Consider the following 23324-nt stretch of genomic DNA (forward strand, 5'->3'; position numbering starts at 1 on the left):
CCTCTAATTTATGAAGAGATGAAAGAATTTTGAAAAAAATAAATGACAATAGTTATTTTGGCAAACTTTCAAAACATAAGTTGGTATTTATAAAATGAAAAGTTGCACTACACAAAAGTTGTATTGTTTATACGCTGGACTAGATGTGTTCATTTTCTTCTACCTCTGATAACTGAACTGGATAACATGTGGCATTGGTTATTCACTTACAATCCATCCACCGCCATCTGTAGTCATATCACAGTATACTTGCACTCTCTGGCTGAGATCCCCATTAAGGGAAATGGTGTAAACGCCACTCAGATTGTCACCATTGATCAAATGCTGGGCACAGTCCTGAGGATTCATAAACACACGGCCTCCTGTAGATGGGGGCAATAACAGCAGAAGAGAGATTGCAGGATTGTTTACATATTGCACTACCAGGGATATCATTCATAATTAATTAAGATCAATGAAGTAAGTCACATCCTAGGAGTTTACTTCAAAGAAAAGAAAATACGCTCCTTAATATGAATATCACTAGTATTTTTTGCTGATAACTAGGGAGGTGATCTAAGGGTCACTTCTAATTTTACAACAAGAAATTATTCAGAACTATGGAGGAACTTGATCCATGGGAGGTTACAGGTAGTCCTTGATTTATAACCATTAACAACTCTTTGAAGGAACAACAGCGCTGAAAAAAGTGAATGCAGTTTGTGCACAGAAAACTGGGTATCAAACAAGCTCAGATTGTTTTTGAGGTAACAACGATGTTTGAAGAAGTTGCTGATGACAAACCTCTGCCATTTGCTCTGAATAATAAAAGATGTGGCCCATGATAACTCTGGCTGTACAATCTTAGACAACTACTCCTTTGCCACAGTAGCCATTGTTTTGCCATGAGTCCCAGCAATCAGCAGTGTAAATGGGAATTGCTGAGAGGGATGTCTGTGCAACCTTCCTTTGAGAAGGTTAGCTAGAATTGCTGTACAAAGGGCACTTCTGGAGACAACCATTGAAGACACCTCTCTTTCTTGCAAATAGGGACCTCCTTTCCCATTTAGATTCCTTCTAGTGCATGATACTCTGAGGTGTACCTTGGAAGAGAACTGTTCTCTGCTATCAGTCTTTTTGACCTTCTGACTTGACCATGGTATTGAGTTTGCACAAACCTTGAGCCAAATAAGGGGTACAGTTTAGAGTCAGGGGAAAATAAATGACATAAAAATTCTAGCCACAGACCTAGACTTAACTTGGGATCTTCCTAGTTGAAAACATCAGATCAGTTGTTGTGCTTCTACAGATGACTAAGATTTTGTAAATAGAAAAAAATGGTTATGCTATTCTTAAGTGCCATGAAGAATACTGCATACACTTATGTATAATTTCTGTACCAGTAAATGATTGAACTCTATCAAATAATTTGGGTTGTGAGGGGTTCTTGGTGCTCTCTGTGCTTGGTAGATTTCTTGTAGACATTTCATTATCCAAACTAGGTAATATCATTAGTACTAATAGCTAATTTGGGTTGTTTTGCACATATTTTGTTTACCTCTGCTTCTCAAGAAATGGAGCAAGAGTTTTGCAGGGCACTGCAAACAGCTCTTCATTGCTTTAATGACAATGAACACATACAATTTTGCCTTTGGGACTAATATTGCTTATATAATTTCCTTTTTTAAGATTCATAGATATTTCCAAGTCTTTCACTGTGCAAAGAGACATTTACTTTTTACAATATTTAAACCGCTTATACTCCTCAACTCACTTCATGGGGATTATTTATTTTCCATTTATATTAATACCTTTAAAATTTTCAACAGACCTTGGAAGAAATGGGTGACATTCAAAAGAATGTTTCCTTTGTGTGACTTGTAATGTGTTTCCCCTAAAGGTTTCTATACATATGAACAACAAAGGACAGATAGTTATTAACAAGATGCAAGGAATAAAAGGCTTCTTTGTTATGTTTCCAATAAACATGAGCAGGCATAACACTTTCAGTGTACAGCCAGGGAATTTCCTTTTTGTTAATCATATCTTATTGTTCTGGAAAGCATTACCAGAATTTAATCAGACTGGCATCTTGAGACGTTTTTTGTTTTTGCTTTTTGTCAGACTATACACATTATATTGTGAATTCTGTAAGTTGGTCCATACATCTGGAAGCCCAGATTGGAGAAGGATGTTCAAAGGAGTGTTCAGTTGATCACCTCTGTAGGGCCTTTGGAAGGCTGACTGAGAGGATGTGAGGAGTGCCAAATCTGCACTGGATTGGCTCTTGATCCTAGATCCCTATAGTGGAATCTCTTTTAGTAAAACCCATGCATGCATCTAGGGTTGAAGGTTGTTCTAAAATCTGTCCCCTTCATAGCATTTCCTTAGTAAACAGAAAGACTCTTAAAAATATAGAAGTTGGTTGTCGTGGTATAAATTAAAGGCATTGAGAAGTGGAAAAAATGCAGGGAAAAGCCACAAAGATACTTTGGGGGGGGGACTTGTAAACAAAATCCTCCAAAGATTGTTTAAAGGAATGTGATGTGTTTAGCTTACAGAAGAGAAGGCTAAGGGGACACATGACACCAATCATCTGGTTGATGAAGAGATGTCATAGGGAAGGGAGTGTGCATTTATTCTCTAGAGCACTCAAAGGTAGAACATAATGTATGGAAGCTTTACAGTGACACATTCAAATCTGAAATAAAGAGGAATTTCCTAAATGTAAGAGCTATCAAGCAGTGGAGCAACCTACTTCCTGCAATCATGGGTGCTCCTTTACTGGAAGATTTCAAGAAAAAAAAAATTGGACAGCCATATATCCAGGATGTAATGAGGATCCTGCACTGGGCAGAGGGTTGAACTAGAAGACCTCCAAGGACCCTTCCAACACTATGATTCTATGAAAAGTGACCAAGTGAGAAGATGTATATAAGCATGCTATGTCAAATTACACCAAGCGATTTGATAAGCTTTAACTAAGCTGGATGGATCATTTTGAAAACTCTTTTATCCTTTGCAACAAACTTGCTCTAATCCTTTATCCTAAGTGAAGTGGAAGGAAGAATAATGTAGCAGCCACTGATCTCTGGCTATTTAAAGCAAGCGGGGTTTGTGTCTGTTGATAGCTACTGTTGTTAACTGACACTTCAAAAGCCTTTTTATTTGTCTCAGTGAAGCATAGGTCTGCAATATTTCCAAGGAATTCCTTTTAGGCTACTAGATATAAACACAGACAGTGCGAATGGGTGGACAGCTCTTTTCCCTTTTGTCATCTCTTCTGAACACTTTAATACAAATGAAAATGGATTTGACCATTTTTGAACGTGGCTTTCTAAAGAAGTAATTTCACACAGCTATCCTTTTGTTCTGCTCTTATTCACAATGTGTTTACAGAATAGTATTCTGCTAAGGCGAGATTTCTCAGTAGCACCTGGATTATAACAATGTGCTTCATAAACTGACACTTCAACACAAAGGAAACATTCAGATTGTGGAGTTAAATATTCATATTTTTTTAAAAAAATCTTGCTGTATTGGGAATAAATAGATGTTAGGTATTAAAACAGTTGGTTAAAACTATTCATTTTCTCTACCCTGAGTGGGAGGGGCTTCCTGAGAGCGATGCAGAAAGGGCAAGAGAATAGCAAGAGAAATGTGGGAAAGAAACAGTTCTTATCTTATCCTGCAGAGATATTGAGTAGGATCAAGAAACTGTCCGAGGAAGGCAAGGTGGGAAGGTGGTCACAGTAAACTGTCCACAACAGTATCTAATTTACAGGTATGTGTGTGTGCATGCATGCATGCATGCATGCATGTGGGCTTTCATGTATATATATATTTAATGGATTTATATAGCTGCCAATCTCATATACATGATTCCATGTGGTTCACAATATGAAAAGTAACAGAAACATACACAGAAATATAAAAGCTATAGCAACTGGGATTACAACCCACACTCCAGCACAGCAATGGGCTTCCATAAAACACATGTTAGAAAATGCAGCCCATGTTCAGATTAGGTGCTATGGCATGTAATCTTCAGGGAGTGTATTGAACAGCTTTCCTGTGGGAGGTGGCAGCTAAAGAGAAAGAGAACTGGCACCAAAAGATCTGCTTCCCACCTTCTCTTGCCTTGGGTTGCAAGAGAAGTGGAACTGTTGCAGTGGGTGGCAAAAAAGAAAAGAAAAGTATATTTTTGCATGCATGTGGAAGAAATGGGAAGGGGGTCTTCCGCTGCCAATAATTGGACCAAATGAGACATTTGCACCCTACATCTCTCATTTCTCTTTATTCTTTTTTGGGCAAAAACCCATTCTGGTGGTTCTGTCTAGTGATAGGATCTGTGGGCAGTGCTTTTTATACTAGCATAGTTTTCTGCTAGCTCATGACCTGGAGAAAAATCACTGTAACACTTCACAGTCCAGGTGCGCTTTTGAAAGCCCTTTGGAAACTCCAGTTAGTAAATCTGAATATTTTGCCACAACTATGAAATTAATATATGTAACATATTATGTTATTTTGAAAGACCTACAGTATGCTGGCTTGTCAACCTTGGTGGCACTACTGTAAATGGTATGTGGCAGTGACCTTGGGAGACAGGAGGAAGAGCCACAGCCTAGACAATCACAATGCAAAAGGATACCTCAGTCCACAGAAGGAAAAGGGGCATGGGAAGCCTCTCAGAAGAGACCCTCCCTAATTTTCTGGACAATAAAAGTAAAGGAGAGGATCTTGCTTTCAGATCTGCAAGATTCTGATACTGTAACCATTCAATAAAGTTAGTGTTAATACTCACGGCTTGTGCTTCCCTGTGTGGACCACCTTGAAGAGCTGGAAACCCTCCAGGTATGTTGGAATTGCAATGAAATTACCTTGTGTAAAAGTCTATCCACATAAGAATCTGCTAAAATTGACTCCCTATCTTCCAAAGTAAATCAACCGGCAGCAGTTCCTTTTTAATGAGGCATCCTCTCTTCGGGACTCTTTCTTCAGACAGATTTTCTGGCATTACTTCTATTCTTTTCCTAGTACCAGTCAAAACCTTTTTTTCTTTAAATTTCCCTTGCCTTAAATTATTCTGTGCTGGATTTATATTTGCTACTCTGATTTTGTTATCTTTCATTTTGTTGTTCCACACAGAAGTCAAATAATAAACAGGATAGAAAGTTCAGTGTTATTGGAAGAAAATTAAAAAGGAATACCTAATTTTCTGAAGAAGTACATTTGTTTTTCCCTTGTGTCATCTATTCATGTTCTTAGTTCATTGCTAACTTTGGAAACAGATGACTGGTTTGGAAAATCTCTATCTTGAACTCCTATGGAAAGATTTGCATGGTGGGACCAGGGCCGGATTTAGATGAAAAGAGGCCCTAGGCTATTCCACTTATGAGGCCCTTTCACCTATAGTGAAAGTGTAATTTTAATTTTGCTAACAATTTGAATGTAGGCCCCTCTTGATCTTGAGGCCCTAGGCTGAAGCCTAGTTAGCCTATAGGAAAATCCGGCCCTGGGTGAGACCTCACTCAACCAATTCAGTCACTCTGTTCACCAGCAATCCATAAATTGGGGTGGCTGGGACAGTCATTTATCTGCAATTTCTAGTCATTCTGATTATGTAAAGCAGGCTGGGAGATGCCCATTCCCATTTTCCATTTTTTCCTTCTGTGCTAGATCAGGAAATGAAAAACTATGGTGGAGTTATCAGAGAAAGAGCCCATCCCATCCCAACCTTTTCCTGTCCCTACATGACTGCATGAATGCATGCGTGAAAAAATGTGTGAAAAAAAAAGTTTGCATTTAGAGACCAAGTGTTTGCTTTTGTTGGCCTGTCTTTGTTGTGGTCATGGCAATGCTACTGCCTACTTCCATGATATTATGTAAACAGGCTCCACAATGTATTTTACTTTCACTGTTTTTGTGTAGGGGAGGAAGGAGAGTTAATTTTTGCTAGGAGGTTTAAGCTTTAGTAATACTAACTGACTGTGCATGGAATAGTTATGAAAATTGCTCTGTGTTTGTGCTGTTCTGAACCCGAGCAGTTAATTATAAGGAATGATGCAAATCAGACAGAGCTCATTTTAAAAATCATTCTCTTAATAAAACTATGGTGGTTATGGTGGCCATGCGAAATAGGATAACATATGATGTACTGCTCTTACCTGTAGTGAAGATAGTGGAGATAAATCCACTCCTCACAGCATCTTGAGCTGCTTGCAGGCGCACAGTGTACTCTGTATTTTCAGAAAGGCCTTCTAGGCGGATCCAGGTATCTTCTGCATCCACAATCAGCTCCTTTGTGTGTATCATCAACAAAATGGAAACACAAATATAACAGAGATGAAATTTGCAGAGCTTGAGTAAGAAATGAGAATGAATAGGAAATGAGGAAAAGGTATCTGGAAATTCCCCAACACCAAGATTGTTATCTCGAACCTTTGACTCTTGGCAGTGGGCAGTGGAAAAATCAATTATACCAACATGGATGGGTCTCAAATGTAATGGAACAAAACATGCTAGGTTGTACTACTCAGTTACTGTCAAAGTTGTAGATCAGGCTTATTCTCTTCTTTGAGCTGCCAGAGAATATCCAATTGCACGAAATTGACATGAAAAACACAGAAGATTGATTTGAGAAGGGACTCATGCAGGGGAGCTGGGAGGAATTAGTGTGCTGAGGGAATGGAAAAGGTCCCTATAATCCAGTTCAAGAGATTGGAAACAAAGTCAGCCATTCAGGATAATTCATTTCTGCTAAACTGAGAATTTCTCATGATAATAATTTTCATGACAAACTTCTAAATTTCACTGTTGCTTACATACTTTACTGTAACAATGTATATAGCAGCTCATCTCATCAGAGTAACTCTAGATGGCATACAGATGGTTAAAAATCCAAATAAAACAATTTACAAAATAAATACCCAGAAACAGAAAAATAACAGAAACTTCCAGAAAAAAAAAATCAATATTCTGCTTCTATTTTCTCAGATTCAGGTGCTGGAAAACCTCAGCTATCTACTGTAACCATATATCCAGTTTTCCAAATCTCTATGACAAAACCTCAAACAGAACTAGAACACAATATCCCTTTTCTACAAGCATTTGTCAGTGACTAATAGTTAAGAAGCATCTTGCTCCAAAAATTGGAGATGGATCTCTACATCACTTCTTGATTATTGGACAGAGATTAAAAGTCTGTATCTATTCTTATCAGCTTGTATCTGACTTGAGGACTTTGTTCTTACATCTAAGAACACTGCAGTGTGAGATAAGACTATTCTGTTTGTCTATTATGTGTGGACTTCTTGGCTGATACTAAAACTTGGAGTAATTATTATTTGTCTAAATTTATTAGCCCAACTTCAATGGATTATATGCAGTGTACAAACCCAATAAAAACAGATAAAACAATCAAACCATACAGACAGCCTAGATTAAAATGATTTTATAAACAACACAAATCAATCAATTAATCAAACAGGCAAACAGGAGAAAAACCTGAACCGGTTATTTTTCTGCCCTTAATCTATGGCATTTGCTGAGAGCTGCCCAGCAGCCCTGTTTATTATAGTATCAAGAAAGGGTGCCTTCTCTGTCACAGCTGCCCCCATCAGACAGCATCCTCCTGGAGATAAGGGTAACACCCTCTTTCCTGGGGTTCCGGAAAACTCTTAAAATCTGGCTTTGGTCCCAGATCTGGTGTTGATATATCAATATATTATTGTATTTCTGCCTCATCCCCCACCCATTTTTTGATAAAAAAAAACAGTTGTGAGTTTTGCCCACTTTACCGTTATTAAGTGAATCACTGTAGTTGTTAAATTAATAACACTGTTGTTAAGTGAATTTGGCTTCCCCATTCACTTTGCTTGTCAAAAGGTCGCAAAAGGTGATCACATGACTCTGGGACACTGCAACTATCATAAATCACTTTTTCAATGGTCTTGAAACTTTGAACGGTCACTAAATGAACTGTTGTAAATTGAGGACTACTTGTTTTGTTTTTTATATTGTTTTGGTATATGTGGGGCATACAAAGTCCTTTGGCTTGGGCAGCATTAAATCAAATCAATAAGAAAGCTATACAAAGATGTTGCAAAAAGCCTTTAAAAAGTTGCATGCAAGTTTGAATAATGATATTAGCTCCCTTCACTCTCTGCAGTAATTGGCAGATGAATTGATGGAAATTGCTTCTGTGAAAGCTTAGGATGTTTTTAGTTAGGTGAAGTTTATAGGAATTTTTTTGGATAAAAATAGTGCATAAAATCTATTAATAAACCATGACTTTAAAAATATGGAGGCAGAAGTATCTTATCTCTTCTACAATTCCCCTGCAGTTGGCCAAGATATAATGCTATTTCTAATTGTATTTCTCTTCAGCGATTACAGTGCAGAATGGGTTGAATAGAAGTGGGGAAATGCTTTGAGTAAGTGTGAAAGGATTCTCTTCTGTAAGGGAAGAGACTAGCCAGCTTTGCTTGCTGGCCTGTTGCTTCCTTCCATTACTTTTTCATACTGTGCAGGCATGAGTACTATCTTACTGAAATAATAATAATGCTGCAAAACTATTATAGTAGATCATAAATAAAATGATAAACATTCCTTCAATTTGAGATCCACTCTCAGTAACTACTTAAAGAGGCCAATTTAGTGTTTTTGATAATAATATAGAAATGGCTTGCTAGTGCCTTCTGTGATATTTCAAGTTTTCAGTCTCATGTACAGTTCTGGAATGTATGATTGTTTCATAATTGGTTACTCGGAGCAAGAGGTTAGGTGTATGCAGTGGTGGGATTCAAGTAATTTAACAACCGGTTCTCTGCCCTAATGATTTCTTCCAACAACCAGTTTGCCAAACTGCTCAGAAAGTTAACAGCCGGTTCTCCTGAAGTGGTGCGAACTGGCTGAATCCCACCACTGGGTGTATGTCTATACAGATAATCAGATAGTCCGGGTTCCAAGTAACACCCCTAATGAAATAATTCTTCCATTTAAGAAACTATTTTCTTCTCCAACCCATGACAAAGGGCTCTGTATTTTAAAGCATTAAGTAACACATAGCCAAACAGGAGCACTGAGTTATTTTGTCTGCCAGGAGAGAAGAAAGTCCTTCCTTTAAACTATTGCTTTTTTAAAGAATTGTAAGAGTTGGCTTTGTTAGTCCTGATTGTCTAGATTTTTTTTTTTTTTTTGCTTTAATTTATATGCCGTCCTTCTCCGGAGACTCAGGGCGGCTTACAATGCGTTAAGCAATAGCCTTCATTCTTTTGTATATTTATACAAAGTCAGTTTATTGCCCCCACAATCTGGGTCCTCATTTCACCTACCTTTGAAAGGATGGAAGACTGAGTCAACCTTGAGCCTGGTGAGATTTGAACTTGCAGTAATTGCAAGCAGCAGATGTTAATAACAGTGTTTAGTCCACTGTATTACAGGCTCTTTAGCTATAGATTGCTCATGTGACCTCATAGCCTTCACTCGTAACATATTGCCCTTGCTTTTAATGCTTTCAACAAATAGCCATGTTTATTGTTCTGTACTGTAACAACATCATATTAAATATATGATTCTTGATTTTTAGGCGCATTAGGAATAGTAATGAAACAATGGAAACCACTTTAGAATAAACCAGGGAGGAGAAATAACTGCAAACAATTGTATATACAAGTGATTCTGGACTCCTTAAGGCAGGACTGTCAAACTTGTGGTCAGCGAGCCAGATGCGTCTGGTACTGGCCACGCCCACACCCGGTTTAGCAAAGGAGAAAAAGTTGCAATAAGTAACATGACGCCACTGTGATATTGTGAGTTTGACACCCCTCCTTAGGGTCATTACACACAAGCAAAAAAAGAAAAATATAAAAGTGGCATTTTGTTTGATTCAATGACTTATCATTACAGGCCACAAGTGGCCACACCTGGCCACTTTCCAAAAATCAGCAGTATCGATTCCTACCATTATGAGACAGGAAACTCATGAGAATTGTAGTTTAAGTGTACAGGAAACCTGAAAATAGACTTAACACAGATGCTTCCAAATTCTTTGATACAGCCACAAAATGTTGCCATCCCTCATAATGGAGCTAAGAGATGAAGGCCCCACCTTGCGGCTCCCATCAGGGGATCTGTAGGTCATGATGTAGTTCTCAATCTCAGCTACAGGAGGAAGCCATGAAAGAAGAGCACTTCGCCGAGTCACTTCACTTGCTGTAAGATTTGATGGCGGATCCAAAACTGTAAAGGTAGGAAAGGAATAGAGGAAGAGGCCTACATATCTATGTAGAGGTGATAGGGATTTTTAAAAATAAGTCATGCAGAAGTTATAGTTTTCCAAGGGAAAAAAATGCCATCCAGGTTCTTAGGACTCAGTGGGACCACAAATTTCCACTCCACTAACTGAAGAAACTGGCCATCTCTACGTTATTCTTTATGCTTTTAAAAACAATTCTGAGCAAGAGGAGCAGCAGAAAATGAACAATATACAATAAATCACTGAGCTTAACCCAGAAAACATAGATGCAGTTGTGGCTTATCACTATCAAGCAATACTTTCATTTCCTCCTAGTATTTGAAATCAACTTGTAAATTCCTACCAGAGGGAGGAATATATAATACTTACGAGTAGTAAAGTTGGTGAAGATGGTTCTACTTGTGACAGGCCCATTGATGGCATACATGGTGACTTTATAGCTGGTACTGGGAAGCAAATCAATAAGCTTATATTCTTGTTCGGTCCTGTCCACCAAAATAGTTTCTCCTGCAACTGAAATCAGAGGCAAAAGGATTGAACAGAACATGAGGCTAGGTGGGATCCAAATGGAAACAAGAATTAGAATTAATTATCCGATAGCTCATTCAATGTTTTAAAGGAAAGAAAGGTAGAATCACAAAGTCAGTTTTCAGATAGCAATAGTCTAGGTTTATTAATAATACAGACTTTAGCAAGACCACAATCAGATACAAATTCAGCAAGTCTTAAAAACTGGATCTGCTGAATTCATGTTAAGTCATAAATCTTATGTAAGATTTATTTTTAATATTAGGATAAACAGGGAGATTCATTCCTATGTCCCAGTTGGGAACTATTTTGTGATTCACATACGACATCCCTTCTTGGTAGGGAAAAATGTGTAGACACAAATTCAGCCTATAATACAGGAATCCTGCCAGAAGTAAATAATGTTGAAGAAGGACAACAAAGCAGCTCTTACTTTGTCCTGAATTAGTTACAGTATTTGTTCTTATTTCTGCAAGGGAACAGTACTGAGTCAATGGCTAATTGTCTTATTAATGAACAGTTAACACTTCTAAAAATATGGTTATACTTGTATCACAAATATTTAAAAAAATTCTGCTTCTTTGAAAGGGTGGAGATGGAAAGGTCTGAAAGCGTAACAACTGAAAAAAATTAAGACCAGTTGTCCTTCACTCATCTGTGACTGAGAAAGATGGAGAGCCATAGTTAAAGTGTGAGTGATAAAAGCATGAGAATAAAAATATTGTTGTAAAATATAATGAAATTTATGCCAAACATTCTTCAGCATTTAACGATTAATATCAACTTTCATCATCAGCCCCAGCCACTTGTGTTTAGCTTAGCTGATTGGTGGTGGTTGCCTCAATTCCATGCTGAAATCTGATCATTACGTAAAGACATACCATTGTCATGGGTAAGCACAATGACATAATTTTCAGCTTCAACCCCAGGCGGGTCCCACTTTAGCAAGGTTTCTGTTGGGGTAATGTTTATGGCAATCAAATTCTTTGGATGATCCATGGCTGCAAAAGAGGCAAAAAGCAAGATGAGGTAGTCATCAGAATTATTAGTAATTAGTAATGATGAAAAAAATAAGACCAAGACAATAGAAAACATAGTAAAGGTTTATGTTTATGTATGCAAAAGTTATAGAGAATAATGTTTTTATTTCTTAAATTTATGTGCCACCCATCTCCCCAGTAGGGTGATTCTGGGTGGCTTATGACAGCAAAACCCTCATGGAAGCTTTGTAAGCCATTCAGAGTCATTGCTTCTCATCCAAGAAGAAGCTTCTTGGATGAGAAGCAAAAGGTCTTCAAAGAAAACACAGAAAGTCCAGTGGCCTCTTGAAAAAGCACCTTTGGGACAACAATGACCTGGATTACTGAGAATCTCCATAGACATGATGGATGAATGGATGTCTCAATAAATAAATGTTTTAGAATAATCATTATCAACATAGTCCCAACTAAAATGCATTATCAGTGAAGCACTTGATTGTTTCTTTGTCACAGCCTCCCTTGAAGCTGCTGTACTTCAAGGTTAGATCCTACTGGACTATGAAGTAATAGGTTTAGAACTTCTTTGGATTACCTCCTCAACAATAACACAGCATTCATACATGACCAGAGATATTTTATCACTCCCTCCCCTCTCTCCAAAAAGGAAGATTGAAGAAAATGATGTAAGCGGAAAAGCTGCCTATAAGTTTTCAGCATATACCTGAAACTTTGGAAAAACACTGTTTGGTATATTTAACTGTAACTAGCCATATTATTTATTATGTTTATAGGAACATTTGGAATAGGATAGGCAATTTGTGGACCACGTTTTAGTCTTAGCATTCCTCTACTGCTCCTGAATTATCCTTAATTGTGATAGTATAATTTTCAGGTCAACATTAATATGAAGATATAAATACAAGTGAATGATTCTGAAATTGGCCAACATTTTTCGACCTTAGGCAATTTGAAAGGGTTAGCTGTAGGCTCAAGTCCAAGTGAAGTTATCTCTGATTTAGAATAATACAAGTTGATTCTATTGGGGTAGAATATTTTATATATTGTTTACTGTTGCTCCTTTCTTTATAACCTATTTCTCAGTGGGTAGTAGTGGAGCTTTGTCCCAAAGGAAGAATTCAAAATTTATTTCCCAGATTAACATTTGTCTCTTTATTTTGTCAGGGCCAATGCATCAAATAGCTATTTAGTGGAATATTTGAATTTGACTACTAGTTCAATATGGCCAATATAGTCTGAGGCGTAGACTTCTAAGCAGACCACGGCAGGAATTCATTAATATAATTAGATTGAACATTCTTTAGCTTCCCCAAATTTGTTTCCATCGAAAGGCCTGGTTCCTGGCTCAGTCAAACTCAGTGAGATCAGTGGGATACAGGGTCATCCTATAATTAGCTAATAATGCTTGTCTATCACGAGTCATCTTTTCTCCAAATAAATTTGTTACATTTCTATATTTTCAAAGACGCATCTCATACCTGTATACATGGTATGTAAAAGTGGTTCACTTTCCTCTCTGCCCCGTATACTTTTTAGGCTGATTTCATATTCAGTTGAAGGCTGCAAGTAGTTGAGAGTATATTCAGTAATACCTTTTGCAACAACTATATTGTCAACCCGTCCTGTAGGGATTGAGAAAATGACCTTGTTATTTTCAGCTAATGCAGGTGTTCCAAAAACAGCCTGACAAATGCGAGGTCGTATCCAGGAAGAATTTACATTCTTAGTTCCATGGAAAAACCTGAAAAACATAGCCCTTATGATGCTTCTTTCTTTTCTGGATGCAAGTACAGATAGCTCTTGGCTTACAACTATTTGTTTAGTAACCATTTTAAGTTACAACAACATTGAAAAAAGTGACTTACAACCAGTCCTTGCAATTACAAGTGTTGCAGCATCCCCCGGGTCACATGAACAAATTTCGGATGCTTGGCAGTGAAATTACAACAGCCACAATTTCCTGAAGTCATGTGATCGCCATTTGTGACCTTTAGCTGGCTTCCAACAAGCAGAGTCGGGGGGGGGATTGGATTTACTTAACAACTGTTTGATTTGCTTAACATCTGCTGTGATTCAGTTAAGATCCATGGCAAAAAAAGATCTTAAAGTCTTGTGCAATTCACTTAACAACTGCCTTGCTTAGCTATGGAACTTTGGGCCTTAATTGTGGTCATAATTTGAGGACTACTTGTTAAGCATCTAAAATCTGGGGAAGTGGCCATAAGAAATCTTCTAACCCATTGGAAGTATACAAATTGGCAGTCATCTACAGAAAATCTCTGGTATTGTTTCAGTTCAGACTTGGTGGACTTAATTAAAATGTAATCCAGAAATGTACAGAATAAATTCTTGGCGCTGTGCATTGCAATCAAATATGGGCTGTATTTAACACATTATCTGAAGAAGAATGTATCTCATGAGAAAATTCAGAGCTTCTTGAAATACAGTTTGAGAAGCAATCCAACATTACATTTACAATCCCTAATATTTTTGGAGTGATGTTTATCCATGTTGTGCTTTAAGATTTTCTAAGCATGATAATATTTCTTTTCTAACAACCTAGACAAGACCGCATGTTCACTAGGTTCATATATTGTGCAGAACAATATTGTAGTTGCTTGGTTTGGGTTCAAAATACGCTCATTCATCCATTGTGATTTGTAAGCTATGATTTACAGCTTAGTGTATTATGTGAACTAAGCTAAGTGCAGCTTATTCAATAAGCCATGGTTAAGACAATGGTGGCTTATCACACTGTATGAACTCATTTTATACTTGCTTGGGGAAACATATATAAAAACCTGTGAATTAGGCTGAGCTGATAGATAATGAGTGGCTCCAAAGTAACTTGTACATTTCTATGGCTGAAGTTGGATTTGAACCTGCATCTCTCTGATCCTAGTTCAATACTTTAACTACTACACTATATTCTATACAATAAATAGACATATATGCATCTACTCAGCTCCAAATTATCTGTAAACATATAATGCTATTTGTTCCCTATTTTTTAAAATGTGCAGTTGCATTATGTCAACATGCTTCCATGTTTACAGCGGAATATCAGAAGACAAGGCAGGAAACTGAATTACATCTGCAGTGAATTACTTCTGGGGAATGTGTTCTTCAAGTAACTAGCAGATGACTTTTTGTATAGAAGTATCTTATTCAAGGTGCTTGTCAAATGCAATGAGAGTCTCTTGCCAAAACATTTACCCCTATTTTATTTTGAGTGCCCATCTGTCTTTTAAAATTAAAATCTTTGGAAGTCTGGTGTATCATTTTATGGAACTGCAATAAAATAATCTTTTTAAGCACATTAAGACTGCAGTTCTGAGCAAACATAACTGGGAATAAACTGGATCCAATGAACTGGATCTTAAGTCTGAGCATAAAGGTGCATGAATGGGACAATGTTAGTCTGCTTTCAAAGGAAAAAATGTTCATACAGTCAGTAAGACCCTTAATAATGCTGGCTGAAAGTAGCCCAGCTGCTGAATAGGTTATCCTGCTATATAAATCCATTTATATATATTCTGTTGGGGCCCTTGAACTCCATTCACAAACTTTGGGAATGGAGAAGAATTACCTTGGGCAGATTTGCAGGAAATCTTATAGTGGTCAAAAGGTGCAATTGGAGGTGCCCAATGGAGAGCCACAGATTCTGTAGTTACATTGACAATTGTCAAGTTCTTCGGTGGATCAATCCCTAAATGAAACAAGAGGCAACAGTTAAAAATTCCAAAATTCACATTCTAATGGGAATATAGTGAGCAACTTTGGGTAGCAATTATACAGTATATACATAATGCTGTATGCAGAATGCTGTCAAGCCCCCTTCACTATATCATCCCTTCTTTGAAAAGATATACTGGATGGATTGAAACTTCCCAAAAGATACTAGGACTAGTTCCAGGCTAAGACAAAGTAGGCTTTGACCTAGGGGACCCATATTTCAGGGGATGGCAAAATAAAATAAAAAAAAACCATAAAAATCAAAAAGCATTAGATGAACTTCTTGAGCCAACACACTCAAGGATGAAAATGTCAATAAAAGAAATATATATATATATCCAGGACTGAAAATCATAAATGTAAAGCCCAAAAACTTGAAGAAGAAAAAAGAAACAAGAGGACACATTCCAACAAAGTCGGAAGATGAACCAAACCATATGAGGCACTGGAAAAATGACTTTGCCTAGGGCAGCAAAATGTCCAGTCACCCTATCTGCAAGTACCTGGAAGCTGATATAGAGCGTACAAGAGATGACCTTGATAGAAATATGCAAGAACTGTTATCCAGACAAAAGAGGCTGATTTTTTTTAAAAAAAACCCCGAGAAACCAAATAAAATTCAGAAATACCTCAGGCATAGGCCTCCTTGATTCTCTGGAGTATAAGAAAGGGGAGCATAATCAGACTTGCACAATTCTGAGCCAATCTCAATAAAAGGCAATCTTAGCCTTCCTGTGGAGTTGGTTTCTTGATCTGGTCTATGAACCCTAAAACTCTGAATTGGATCTTGAAGCAAAGTAGCAGAAGCACAACAACTGGAGCAACAGTATCTGTCTTATCTGTACCTCCAGTTAACAACTGGCCACTGCATTTTGGACCAATGCAGTTCTTCTCCAAAAGCAGCCCATTTGTTCCAGTAGTTTAACCATGAGCTTATGAGGATAAGATTACTATAACCAGGGCTTCTTGGTTCTAAAAAAACCCCAAACCCAAACCACGCATAACTGCCATACCAGCTAAAGATCAGCAGGGCTTCTGAGAACCTCCAACCATGGATGTGCTAATTCAGGGGAGTGTGACTGAGAAGCAAGCAATTTCATTTTCATTTTTGAAAGCTCTCTGTTTTGGACAGAAGTGTGGTGTGTTTGTTGTGTCAGGGTAATTAAGGAGCAATGGAATCAGTTTGCTTCCCAGATGCCCGCCTCTTCTATTTCCACTCATACTTTTAAGGAAACAAACAAAAAATGTTAGTAATTTTATCAAACAATGTTTGGTTCTGTAATGCTATATATTGAAAATGGTTTTCTGTGATACCAGTTATTTCTATAGTCTAGCCAAGTGAAGGCAAAGTGGTATTCATGGCACTAGCAATGGAAATTTGTGAGAAAGCATGAAATAGGGATCTGGTTGTCTTGGTCACTACATAAAGTCCATGTTCTGTCTGCGTCAACTATTTTACTACTCCTTACTCCAATCTGAAGTTATGGCCAGATTATGTTGTAGCTACTTGTTTCCAGCTGGAAACCAAAATACAGCTGATAGTAAGAATGCAGCAAGAGTTCTCAAACATCAGAGAGCTACAGAGACTATTTTCTAAATTAAAATTTGGAAGCTCTCTTCATTCTTACCTCCCAAAGAATAATTTTGGAATCTGCAGAATACAGTAATTTAATTAATTTAAATTTAAATTTAATTTAATTTAATTTAATAAATTAAATTAAATTAAATTAATTAATTTAATTAATTCAATTTATATGCCGCCCCTCTCTGAAGACTCAGGGTGGCTCACAATACATTTTAAAAATCAGTAATATTGATTTCCCTGAGAGGAGCCCCCAACTCTTGCATTCTGTTCCAGTCACTGCCCCTCATCAGAAAATGATAAATCCTGAACTAGACTTACACCAAGATTGAGCTGGCAAATGTTTTTGTGATATGTATTGGCTGCGGGATCCTGTATGACTTACCAGAATTGTTAATAATATAAATGTATTTCTTGGAACAGACTACTAGCTCTCCAAAAGTTTAGGAATTACAGTACTAAGATAAATAAATTGAGATAGAACATTGATTTTTGGTTAATCTATACCCTACTTCACAGATCAAAAATTCAGTTTACATCATGTCATAATTTTCATAACAATCTTTATGGCCTCACATATCATTCTTAGACTCGAAATAACCTGTATTATTCCTCTATTATACTGAAAGACTCTATGTTTCAAACATGATTTAAAGAGATGGAATATAATGAAAGCAAAGAGCTTTTTAAAACAGTCACATCTCCCCTCCCCCCCACATTTTGGGGCATTATTGAAAACAGATGGGGCTATTTAAAGGAGCTGAAATATTAAAGCAAATGTATCTTAATGTGACTTCTTCAAGCAGTTTTGAGGACTGAAGCATACAGTTATTTATGTTTTCAGATATTTCAGAAAACTGGACAGCTTATATTAAGTAGGCAATGTAAGCTAGTCTACCTTGAGCTAAATGTGATTTTTAATATCCCAAAAGAGTTTAAATTTAAATCAAAGAGCATTCTCTCATTTGAAAGATTGCCTTTAATATGTACTTATATATTTATAGATTTATAAAGCTGCCCAACTCAAAGAAGGAGACTTGGGCAACATAAACAGAAAAACAAACAATAAATCAGGACCCCCCCCAAATAAAGCTATAAAGCAAACAGAATATAAATATAAAATACAAAATATGAAGTGGCAACCAAGCATAATAATAAAAATATCTAAAAGGAGACTCCACTCAATTGGTCCCAAACAACTGGTAGAAAAGTTAGATCTTAACAGCTTTTCTGAAGGCGACCATAATTTTGGTGGTGATGGTGTATACAGTATGTGTGTGTTTATGTGTGTGTGTAGAGATATACTTACAAGCAGTGGTGGGATTCAATTTTTTTAATGACCGGTTCTGTGGGCATGGCTTAGTTGGGGGTGTGGCTTGGTGGTCATGTGACTGGGTGGGCATGGCTAGCTGGTTATGTGACTGGGTAGGCGTGGCTAACTAGTCATGTGACTGGGTAGATGTGGCTAGCTGGTTATGTGAACAGATGGGCGTGGCTATGTGCATAGGGACTACTCAGAGGGCTGAAAAATGTCATTTCTGACTGGTCCTCACACTTTTGACCGGTCCTCACACTTATGACCATCCTCACATTTATACCCGTTGCGGCATTCTTAACAACCGTGTCAGTCATTTCACCACTACTTCTCTTCACCACGGTGACAAGATAGGGCGCAAAATGTAAAATGTGAGGACAGTCGTAAGTTCAAGGACTGGTCAAAAGTGCGAGGACCAGTCAAAAATAACTTTTTCAGCCCTCTGAGTAGTCCATATGCACATAGGGACTACCCAGAGGGCTGAAAAAAGTGATTTCTGACTGGTCCTCGCACTTTTGACTGATTATCATTTATGCCCATTGCAGCATTCTTAATTAAATTAATTAAATAACAATGACCTGTTGGAGCAGTCTTAGGCAGTCTGAGGCGGGCGTTCGGGCCAGCTGCAGGGCAAGGTGATACAACCGGGGTAGATAGGCCGCTGCTGCCCAGGTGGGAGACGGGCGCAGGCCTACAGGGCTGGCTGCAAGGTGAAGCGATCGGATGTCTGCAACCTTAAATACTCAACCTTAAACACATGTAAACACTTAAACACAACCTTAAACCTGGATGGGCATTGCCAATGCCATATCACTTACTCCCACCCAGGTTTTGTGGCTCCCAGTATTTTCTTTTAAACAGGTATCTCTGGGTGTCTCATCTCTCTCATCTTTCTTTTTCCCCTTCATTTTTCTTTCTCCCCCTTTCTCTCCTTCATTTCTTTCTCTCCATCTCTTTCTCCCTCCCCCTTTCTCCCCTTCATCTCTTTCCCCCTTCTCTCCTTCATTTCTTTCTCCCTCCATTTCTCTCCTTCATTTCTCTTTCTCTCCATCTCTTTCTCTTCTTCCCCCTCTCCCCTTCATCTCTTTCCCCCTTCTCTCCTTCATTTCTCTTTCTCCCCCCATTTCTCTCCTTCATTTCTCTTTCTCCCCCCATTTCTCTCCTTCATTTCTCTTTCTCCCCCCTTTCTCTCCTTCATTTCTCTTTCTCTCCATCTCTTTCTCCCTCCCCCTTTCTCCCCTTCATCTCTTTTCCCGCTTCTCCCCTTCATCTCTTTCCCCTTTCTCTCCTTCATTTCTCTTTCTCCCCCCATTTCTCTCCTTCATTTCTCTTTCTCTTCATCTCTTTCTCCTCTCCCCCTTTCTCCCCTTCATCTCTTTCCCCCTTCTCTCCTTCATTTTTCTTTCTTCCCCCATTTCTCTCCTTCATTTTTCTTTCTCTCCATCTCTTTCTCCTCTCTTGTTTGGGCAGCGGCGGCAGTGAACCTATGGTGTTTAGTCATTTCAATTAAATTTACAATTTCTATATTTCCTTTTTGCCATATTTATTCCTCATCTATTTTTTTAAAAAACCAATATTACCCTTCATCCTCAGCTCTAATCTTAATCAAATTCAATTTTTCCCTTCTATTCTATATTATACCCCTTCACATTGTCATCTATTTTTATATCCATCCTCACATTGATTAATTATGTAATATTACAGTTGTTTAATACAAATTCAACATTTTAATATAAATCAATTAGTTATATAACTATCTTTTTTGTATATTAATCAATATGAACATAAATATTCCAATTATTTTCATGCCATCCAATTTCTTACAAATCAATTAATTATATTAACCAATAATAATAAACCAAATAATTTCCCCCATATATTCCTCCAAACCACAACTTAACCATTTCTGCTTTCAACACAATATACAATTAATAGTATCTCAATTATTACAATTCTCTAGTTAAATAGAGCTTTTTTTCTTTTGTGTTTTAAAATCTTGAACTCTCCTCTTTTGCCCTAAATTTCCCATTGTTTGCACCTACCTTTTTTGGTGAGGAAAAAGAAAAGAAATCTGCCTCTGCCTAATTTTCCAACGTTGCAGCAAACAGCAAAGCCAACAGCCTGCTTTACTTTCAGTTTCATTTTAAGATTGATTTGCATAAGGAAAAAAAATCTGCTCCAGCAATTTAGCTCTTTGCACAAGCAGCAGAGCCCTGCGCAAAACAGCTGAGAGCAAATCAGCTGAGAGTCGGGAGGTCAATCTAATCAATGAGCTAATTAGCCTAGCTGAAGCTGATAGGAGTTGTTTTTTCTTGCTGTTTGCTTGCAAGGAGGTAACTGCACAGGCCAAAGGGTGGGGGCCACCCTCCTTGCCACTTAGTGCCCCCCTGCCACCCCCTTTTGCCTCTAGCTCCCCCCTGCCACTCACCTTGCCTCTTACCGCCCCCCTAAGACATCCTACCGCCCCCCAGGGGGCGGTACCGCCCACTTTGGGAACCACTGGTCTATTCATTTGTTTTCTTTTAATACTGATCAGCTGCAGAGTGGCCCTTTGAACAAGGGCCACAAGAGTTTAAACAGTTTTTTTCCCTCTAGCTGATCAGCTGGCTCCGCGGGCCAATAAAATTACAAAAATACACTGAACCGTTTTTAAATTGCTGGCTTGCCCACCCGTCGCCCACCACTATTTATTGGCAATTAATAGTGGTGCAGAGGGGTGGGGTGAGCCAGCAATTTAACAAACGGTTCGGCCAAACCGCCTAGAACCGGCAGAATCCCACCACTGCTTACAAGGGCATCTACTCAAAAGGCATTCTTCCTAAAGGATCTTGTAATCAACTCTCTTGTAGAAGAGATTAAAAAACAGGCATCACACCAGAATAGAGAACACTCTGCTCTTTTACCTGTTGTGACTGAACCAACTATTGGCTCAGAGCTGACAAGGCCATGTATAGCCACCAGGGAAATGATATACTCGGTGGACGGTTGTAGACCTGACAAAGCAGCATGTCTCTTTGTAGGGTCCAGCATTACTTCCTTGGCTTCCTTCTTATCTTTGGGGCTGTAGGTCAGTATCAGCCTATCTGCTGGAGGTGAGGGGTCATTCCAAGTGATGTTCACGCTGGAGGAAGTTACATGAGAAAAGTGAAGTTGTGTGATTGGTCGGAATCCTAAAAATAAGAGCAGAGAACAGACCTGTAAATGTGAAAATGGCAGGCTGGAGTTTATTCAGCCCTAGGATGTGAAATGTAATGATAAATTTAGATGTGCTCATCAAATAATCAGAGGTAGTTTTCATTAACATAGAAATAAGGTAGGGCTAAAACCTCAAGGCTATAAGCATACCATAAAACCTTGAGTGTGCGTATGTGAAATTTTGGCTAATTTATCTTTATACATTAATGATAATATCAACCCAGTTTAATTAATTAACTTAAAATAGGATCAAATGTGCCTCTCAGCTAAGAAAGGTTACTGTTATTGTTAAGAGTTTGGGAATTTATCTTTGGAATGGATCTCATGAGCACTCTTGAATTTTAGTTCTCTGTTTTGAGAAATGAAAAACTGTTCTGAAATAAGTTATTCTATATAAAGGGATTCATCAAGGTGGGCTGCAACTCATGAGGAACAGGGAGGTGGGAAAAATAAGGTGTGTGTGTGTGTGTGTATGTGTGTGTGTGTGTGTGTGTGTGTGTGTGTGTGTGTGTGTACATGCACATGGCCATTCAGATGCCCAGGGCATGAGAGAAATCTTCTAAATACTAGAGGGCTTTGTCTAAGACAAATCACCTACACCAACCAAATGTGACATGGAATGCTTAGACAGTCATAAAATAGCAATGGAAGACCTTTGAGATTTCTCTCAGTACCTGATTAATGTAATCTGATAGTTCTTTAGTACCTGTGAAGGCATCCACAGTGTTTTCCAAGCTTTGCTGTCGGCCCCTTTCAGCAATGACCGAGATAGTGTATTCAGTCCCAGGTTCTAAGTCTGTGAGTGTAAGCTCAGATTTATCTTTAGAGACAGTAACTTCTGATGCCATTCCTGAAGCTTGCATGAAGATGACCCGATAATGATCAATGGGACCCTTGACTTTGGTCCAGGACATAGAAATGGATGTTTCTGTGGAAGCTGTCACAATCAGGTCATGAGGGCTGTCCAACTCTATGGCAGCAGCAGGATATGTAAAAAGACAGAAAGTAACAAAGGCATGAAATGCATTCACCTTCAGGATAAGAACTAACTTACATTTTGAGTTTTATGCTGAATTTGATTGTGTTTTCATGTCCGTAACATTTATCTAAATGTTAATTTAAACCACTCTGAGCTATTTGAAGAACACAGCTGGAATGCGAAATGATAAATGGTCAGATACACAGACTCTAGGACAACAGATTACACGAAAAGGTCTGTCATAAAGACATTTCATAAGAACATTTCCACTGAAAATCTATTTAAATTTGAATTTGTCTTGAGAAGTTGGATAGGTATGTCAGTGTATAAATTTTGTATACAGAAAACACAGTTGAGACCCTCCATAATAGCCATTAGCTGTCATTCAATACTTCTGGCTTAAAAAGATCAACACCTCTTTCCTACTCCCAAAGTTGGTCCTCAGCAATTTGTGACCACAACCAGTGACATTTTCCCCTCGCAGCTATAAATAATAAAATATTAAATTACTATCAGCCAGCTATCCTTCAATTGTCTCTGAGATCTGTTTAAAAGGGTGAGTTTGCACAACATACTAGAAGAAAACCACATACACACAGCAACTTAAAAGTGCTTTTCTTCCATCTTTGAGAAGAAAAAGATCCCACATCTGATGGTGAGCAAGTTGCTCTTCTTACAGAATGCAATGTTGGACACTTCCAGGTCAGTGATAGCTTCCTGGCTCATCTAGCATTTAGCATTATCTCCTGGTAGCT

The 23324-nt window shown here is 38.0% G+C and overlaps 1 protein-coding gene across 1 annotated transcript in view; it reads right to left on the minus strand.

Moving 5' to 3' along the window:
* The window catches only part of TNR (tenascin R), a 123352-nt gene that overhangs the window by 15844 nt on the left and 84184 nt on the right, over positions 1–23324 (minus strand). Inside the window, exons 9-17 of the mRNA XM_070939226.1 lie at positions 22297–22560; positions 21299–21565; positions 15353–15472; positions 13242–13385; positions 11647–11766; positions 10607–10750; positions 10091–10221; positions 6147–6279; positions 211–362 (exon numbers count right to left, since the gene is read on the minus strand). Of these exons, the coding sequence (XP_070795327.1) occupies positions 211–362; positions 6147–6279; positions 10091–10221; positions 10607–10750; positions 11647–11766; positions 13242–13385; positions 15353–15472; positions 21299–21565; positions 22297–22560 (1475 nt within the window). The remainder of the gene's footprint in view (positions 1–210; positions 363–6146; positions 6280–10090; positions 10222–10606; positions 10751–11646; positions 11767–13241; positions 13386–15352; positions 15473–21298; positions 21566–22296; positions 22561–23324) is intronic.

This window comes from Pituophis catenifer, unplaced genomic scaffold, assembly GCF_029215685.1.
Source record: "Pituophis catenifer annectens isolate HBS135680 unplaced genomic scaffold, rPitCat1.0.hap2 SCAF_3, whole genome shotgun sequence".
Classification (NCBI taxonomy): domain Eukaryota; kingdom Metazoa; phylum Chordata; class Lepidosauria; order Squamata; family Colubridae; genus Pituophis; species Pituophis catenifer.